Consider the following 7461-nt stretch of genomic DNA (forward strand, 5'->3'; position numbering starts at 1 on the left):
TGCACTGAACTAAGTACAATCCCACTGGCTGTGGAGGAATTATTTCTACCATTGCCTGACCTGGACTCCACTTGCTGCACTGGCATGCCATGAAATAGGATGACATGACATGTCAAATGCAAAGTCTCAACCCTTAATCTTCAAGACACTCAACAATGTGAGAGCTCAGGACACCTGTAGATGAAAGATCATCTACAACTCCAGGATGGGGACCAGAAGACAGAGCTTCCCCTTCTGAGGGACAGTGGAACGGTCCACCACAAGGGTCTTACTCATCCATACAGGAGTCAGAGCTGCTCCAAGATCCTCTCCAAGACAATTCCTGAGGACACGAAAAATCATCAGTGACCTCACCACCCTCGGTTCCAAGCTGACATAAGCCCAGTGTACGTGGAACAAAAATATCATAGTTAAAAAAAGAAATCAACACACAAACTCCAACTAGAGAAAGAGAGAGAGAAAGACATGACAGATATAAATCGTAGCACTTAATGTTCTCCTAGAAACAACCCATATACTACAAGGTGGGCGCATCTACACATGCACATTTACTGAGCGGTAATTTAGGTTACTACGCAGTAACCAAAAATTACTGTACAGTACAGGCTCACATCTATGCACGCATGTCCATACTGTGCAGTAACTATGGAGACTTATGTCATAAATTTGATACCTGCATGATCATGTTGAAGATGAAATTTGATCATTCAGGTATCAAATTTATGCCTGATTACTTACTGCACCTTAACGCACGTGTAGACACCTTACTGCACAGTAACACTGTGTGGACTGACTGGGGACTAACTTTAGTCCCCAGTCAGTCCACATACAGCATTACTGTGCTTTAATGGCTGCACGCGTAGATGCTGACCTAAAAACCGCTTACGGCGCAGTATCTTACTCCATAATAAGCACAGTAGATGCTAATGCATGTGTAGACGCACCTGGTAAGGATGATAAAAGAACCTGAACAGAACAGGAGATAACTGCTGAAATGCAGCCAGATCCAGGCTGCGGGTGAAAAAACAGGATCCATTTAACCGCTCAGAGCAACATTATGCAGCAGTTAAGACAGAAAGTATAGAAGAATTCAACCACATGACTCATGTTATTAAGCTAAATGACAGTAGTGAAAAGGCTGAGTATGCCTTCAAACCAGAACAGAGTCCACTGGCCAAATCAGGTAATAAAGGGCCATTTTGAAATATTTGGTTTGAGGCCTGGAAAGGATACCTCCAGGGCAGGAACAAAATGAACGAAGCATTACCTAAATGTGTAATCAGAGTTTCCAGCACCTTCGCTGCTGCAGAGTAAATACCCGAATTCTTAGAGTTCAGATTGTCAGTGACCACTGTAACCATAGAGACCGTGACTGGATGTAAGCCATCTCGGAGGACGGGGATCATGGAGACAACTGATTCTAGTGCATACTGGTTCACTTTCTTGTTGGAGTCCTGAAGTCTCAGGGTAAAATCATCAAAAATCTGTTTAAAACAAAAACAAAACCAGGATGTGCGATCTCTCTGGGCCTGGTAGGGGATGTAGAAACAAAGTCTTCCTGTAAATACAAATGCTAGCTCTGACCCTGCTCACACTTCCTATCAAGCTGGCACTTGTAACTCTGAAAAGTCCCATCGTCTTCCACAGACTATTCACAGCAGTAAATACTATGCACATTATAGCGTGCATGGTAAGGCTCTTATTTCTTTAGTAGCATCTCCCTTCCCATTTTAAATAGATGAGGAATGTTTGTGTGGATACAGGAAAGTTAGTTATTATCCCAGATTAATGCTGAGAAATCCTTATACTTAAGGGAAATACAGTCAACTTCTTCAAGACCTCAACAAGTATTTTTCTTAAAGTTATCTCTGGTCTTATACAGAAAAATGTTAATGGTTAATTAGCAATGGATTTTTGGGAAGACAATGGAGGCACCCAAACCTCGTAAAGAGAAAAATGTCAGGTTGGGGCTGCTGGACTTTGCTGCTAGGAGGGTCCTGGAAGAGAAGGTGCAGAGCACAAAGGGAAAGGGAACAAAGGAAAGGCCCCCAATACCTGAATAATGTTTGAGGAGACAAACTGGGGGTTGTTTTTGCAGTGATCCGTAAGAAGCATTATTCCCTCCATTCGCATCTGAAACTCCTTGGCCGTCAGGAGCTTGTTCAGCTCCTTGAGCTGATCTATCACTTCCAGGCTGCGGAGAGATGACCGACGAACAACGTGCTGTGGTGGGACTAAGGTGTCTGGACTGGACCTCATATTGAAAAACAAAATCAGCATGAATCCTTTGGGATTAAGGGACAACAGAGCAATGACAATAACAGCTAAAAGATACCCTACTGACCTCATTACAAGTAGAGCTTGGTCTTATAAATGGTCTCAAACTTACTGCAGAAGCAAAGTCTAATTAGCAGCATCTCCATTTTGTAATTAGGAAAACTGAAACATAGGGGGTTTGTACGTGACACAGGGGTTTAATTCTCCCTAAATTGAAGCAGTATTTATTTTAAAAACACCGCTTCAATTTAGGACAAAGTAAACCCAAGTCTCATGTACACCTATGTCGAAGCCCAATTCTTCCCTGCCCCTCCAGCAGCATGGAGGGGAGAGCGAGCTTCTGGTGGGCAGAGCGGTCCCCAAGCTGTGGGGGAAGGGGAGGGGTGTCCTGCTGCTTTCCTCCATGGCAGTGGCAGCCCCTGCCCAGGTGACACCCACCTGCAGGCACCTGGCTTGGGCAGTCCCCGGTGGGAAGCACTAGGCACCTGTGCAGCTCAGGCAGGCAGGCTCTGGGTGGGAGGGAAATCAGGCTTGCCATTTTCTTTTCCCCCCCTTCTGTGAAGCCTGCCTTCCCAGGCTACTGCTGGGCTGCCTGCATGGCCCCTGAGCTGCACAGGGCCTGGTGCTTCCCTCCACAGCTGTAGGGTTTAGAAACTATAACTCCTCAGAGGTGCTTTATTTTGCAGTGCCCCAAAGTCATTTAAAGGTGGATTATGCTGCTGAGAGTGCTACAACGGCTGGAAATAACATGCAATATGCCGCCAAATGTGCAAACAGCAATGCCACTGAAGCAGTGCCAAAGGTATTTAACTCACTTTAAACCTGCTTTAAAGTGTCATCTATAAAAACCCATAATGCCTTATCCAAGGCAATTTAGAGAATCTGCCCAGCACAGGTGGGCACAGAAGCCAGGAGGGCTGGCTCCCAGCCCTGGTCTCACAACTTTCTTTTCCTAGGGTCTGATCCAAAGCCTGCTGAAATCAGTGGAAAGTTATGTCAATGGGTTTTGGATTATAACCCTTAAAATACAATTAATTGATTGTAACATGTACCTCGGGAGAATTCTGAACACAGCAGTAAGGCTTGTGCTCACTTTCTTCTAAGCACTGAACACAATGAAATTAAAACAAATCCACTGGGTTATCAAAGGAGAAAAGTTACTGGTAGGTCCACTGCCAGCTCTGGGAGCAAATGGACCAAGCTCCTGTCTTCAGCTCCAATCCAGCATAGCAGGAAGTGACGCTATCCATAGTCTACCTGCAGCTGCCTGGAATCAGTGTTTTTTTGTCATAAAATGCTAATTCATAAAAACTAAACCTTTTCATATACCAGTTTTGAAGCAACTGTCATTTAGAGTTCAGGGTGGAAATATCTGGTCAAGAACCAGAGAAGGAGACACCCACCCTGGGAATAATTGATAGTCCCCTGGGAAGGGCACTCAGATGGGATGTATAACAGGTTGAACAGGTTCTTCTAGCCACAGGACTACTAGTTGTTTTCTTTGTGTGGTGGGGGATTGGTTTCTCCCACTCATTTTTCTTGAAGAACTTCTAAAGCTCTTAGGTTCATCTCAATGCAGTGTTGGAGGAGAATTTTTGAAATCTCAAAAGGTTTTGTGAGCTTGGAACACTGCTTGCTGCTCAGCCGTATCAGATACATTTAACTGATAAACAGGGCTGAAAACTTCCCCACACGTGTTCAAAACTAACACAATGACAACCAAAAAGTTTTAATACCCTTCACCAGAAGGCAGGCTGTCACGGGAGACTGTCAAGCTGCTGTTCCTAGACTCCCTGCGGCCTTTGGCAGAAGGGGGTTCAGATGCATCATCTTCCATGCCCTATATACATATAAAAATACATCTATAAGAAGTGAGAGAAGATGGGTAATAACTTGCTTAAAGTACTCAGGGCAAAATACAGGTTAGAACCAAGGTCCTTGCTTCTGAAGAAGTAAAGCAGAGCTCAAACAGGGAAAAGAGCTAAAGACTCCAAAAAAGTCTGTAAAGTCACTGTCTTCACTGTCACCATCTTATCCACTGGAGGGACACTAAGATAAAGCACTGACAGACGGGGGCACCTGAAGAGAGACAGATGGATCCAGTCACATGTGGAAGCCCTGCAGTCACAAAGAGCTACCAGCCAGCAAGTGAGCATGCAGTTAACTCTGGTAAGTGTTGGATCCCTGTTAGACTTTCTAAAACAGCCATTTCCAACTTCTTTCCTGCCATGCCCTCATTTGCAGTCTGATAATTTTGCATGACTTTAGATAGTGGAAACTGTCCCTGTGGCCACAGAAAGGAGAGACTCAGCTGCTCCACAGTAATTGTCTCTATTCCCATTTAACCCATGTTGAAAATAAACCAGGGCCATCTAAATGAAACAGATCTGTGTTGTCTCCGTTTAGCCTTCACTTTCTCCCAGGGTAACTGTGGACACACAGACCATTACCTGAGGTGTGATAAGTCTCCACTCCCTACTAACTGTGGGCACATAGGGTGGCAACAGTGGTCTGAGCAACATGATAATAGCACCCACATTTCAACTCTCAGTTTTCTCTCTCTGGAATATTGTGACCCCCCACCCACAACAGTGTGACCCCACTATATGAGCTCTGGATTGGAAACTATTGTTATAAAAGGTTTTTGTGGGCCTAAAGACTATTAAGGAAATTTTAGGCAAGACAATTCATGTCTCATTCTTGCTTTTCCAGCTCCCCCAACCCCTTCTCCCCCCTCCAAAAAAAATTGTTTGTTTTCCACAAGAGAAATGGGCACAAAAAAAAAGTTCATCAGGATGATTTTCTACTGCCAGTGAATAGTCTCACAGCACTTTTAAGTTCAGTGACACAACCTGAGAGGAGGGATGATACTCCTGAAGTAAAGAAATTATATAAACCACTAGGATAGCCATATATCACCCCTGTTCCAAAATCTTCTAGGGGCTTTTTCCCTTACTTATGGAAAAGAGGTTTACAAAGAACTACTTTCATCCCTGCCCTCTTTCTGTTTATGGATGCGAAGAAGGCCATCGCCCTCTCCTTCCCATTCTTTATTATGGTCATAATCCTACATCAGTTATTCCAAATCTAGATCCCCAAATGCTTGCACATAAAATGGCTCTGGATCTGCAATTCAGTCCCATAAAAAGAAAACTCCAAGGAAAAAGGAAGGGTGCAAGAGAGAAAGAAAGAGAGGTTATGTTTAGACTTGCAAGGCAATATTGGTACATTCCTACAGAAGATATATATCCTACTAAGCACTTACTTTCTGCTTAATTGTTGCTATGACATCCCGCAAGTCATGTGATGGGAGACACTGTTTCAAATATCCATCAAATTTTGGATGGGGCATCAGTGTATTCAACATTTTCCGTCCATAAAACCTAGCATGGAAAGGAGACTAACTAATTAAAAAACATTTTACCTCAAAACATCACCATCTCATTCATCCATCCAGGAAGCCGGCAGTGTTACAAGAACACATTTTTTTGTGTTCCTCATGGGCAATGCACTTCGTAAGAACTTTTAATCCCGTCAATAGAGAGTGAGATTTATCTCAAATTGACATCAGTATACAACACTGCATACTGTCTGCAATAGAAAATGCAGCAGAAGAGCAGTGAGAAAAGAAATAATCTGGTTCCACAGAGATCTATTCATGAATGCAGGAATCTACTTTTCCTCCAACAGACACGTGGGACTCCTATAAATGTTAATAATAGTATCAGCTTGGTTCTCCAATGAGGTTTTCATTTTATAGGATTCCAACGTGCTTTAACAAATTACTGTATAGGAATTTTTTCATCACTGAAATGGAATATGTTCAGCCACAGACCACAGCAATACATGATGGTTTAGGACAGAACGTGACAAATACCATAGCCAATTGAAACTGCAGGAAGGAAGAACACATTGATTCAGTGCTGTTGGAATGTGACCAGAACCATCTTATTCTTCCCACAAAAGCACTGGGATCTTTCAGTGGCCAGGGCTTCAGCTTTACCCAACATTCAACAAGAGTCAGGGAAGTCACATGCACATGTTGGCATCAAAGAAAATTGTTGCTAGGAGCACACAGCTAATTGCAATCAATTAAAATAATGAATGCTTCATACAACATAAGTATTTAAACGTCTCTCCTTTGCTAGAAAACCCAGAAGAAACTGAGCATTCTTTAGCCAACATTACACTCAGACAAGTATTCTTCTTTACGCTCATCTTATAGTGTATTGCACGACATATAGGTTGCCATTTGCCAGCCACTCAGAAGAAAAAGTTTCTGCTCCTCAGAGATGGAAGGCACATCAGTTCTTACCGAGTGTCTTGATTGCTGTCTTGAGCAAGCTTCACCAGTGTCCGGACCAGCAACTCTGTACTGTCTCGGGTGCCCGACAGAAGTTTTTCCGCTCCAATCTGTTCCACGATGGTTAGTAAGTGCTCGGCAGTACACCTTCGAATGAGGGGGTTACGATGACTGGAAGCAAGGCATCAAATAATTAGATCACAGGAATGTAGGGCTGCAGAGGACTTCACAAGGTCATCTAGTCCAGCCCCTGGCTCAAGGCAGGGTCATCCCTAACTGAACTATCCTAGCTAGTGTCTGTCTGACCTGCTTTTGAAAACTTCCAAGAATGGAGATTCTACAGTGACCCTAGATAGCCTTTTACAATGCCTGACCCTCCCTCATAGTCAGAAAGTTCCTCTTGATCTCCAACATAAATTTCCCCTGATGCAGTTAGGGGCCATTTCTCCTAGCCCTGTCCCCTACAGCCACAGAGAAAAGGCCATCTCCATCCTCTTTATAATCACTCTTCAAGTATTGGAAGATAGTTAACAAATACACCCCTAAATCTTCTCTTGTCCAGACTAAATAACCTTAATTTTTTTTAGCCTTTCCTCATAAATATTGCCTTCCAAGCCCCTAATCATTTTCATTGATCTGAACTGGACTTTTTCTGAACTGTCCACATCTTTCTTGAAGTGTGGGGCCCAAAACTGGACACAGTACTCCAGGTGAGGCCTCATCAGTGCTGAACAGAGTGGAAGAATCACTTCCTTTGATTTGCAGGTGACACTCCTGTTAATATAACCCAGTATGCCCCTAGCTTTTTCTTGCAACAAGAGTACATTGTTGGCTCACATTGAGCTTATGGTCCACTGCAACTCGCAGGTCCTTCTCTGCAG

At 43.5% G+C, this 7461-nt stretch overlaps 1 protein-coding gene across 1 annotated transcript in view; it reads right to left on the minus strand.

Annotated features, from left to right (window-relative positions):
- Positions 1-7461, minus strand: part of FAM179A (family with sequence similarity 179 member A) — a 60014-nt gene that overhangs the window by 19696 nt on the left and 32857 nt on the right. The window contains 5 exon segments of the mRNA XM_019527669.1: positions 1268-1484; positions 2056-2254; positions 4014-4117; positions 5543-5660; positions 6593-6751. Of these exon segments, the coding sequence (XP_019383214.1) occupies positions 1268-1484; positions 2056-2254; positions 4014-4117; positions 5543-5660; positions 6593-6751 (797 nt within the window).

Source organism: Gavialis gangeticus, unplaced genomic scaffold (assembly GCF_001723915.1).
Source record: "Gavialis gangeticus isolate Ggan-Ray unplaced genomic scaffold, GavGan_comp1, whole genome shotgun sequence".
Taxonomy (NCBI): domain Eukaryota; kingdom Metazoa; phylum Chordata; order Crocodylia; family Gavialidae; genus Gavialis; species Gavialis gangeticus.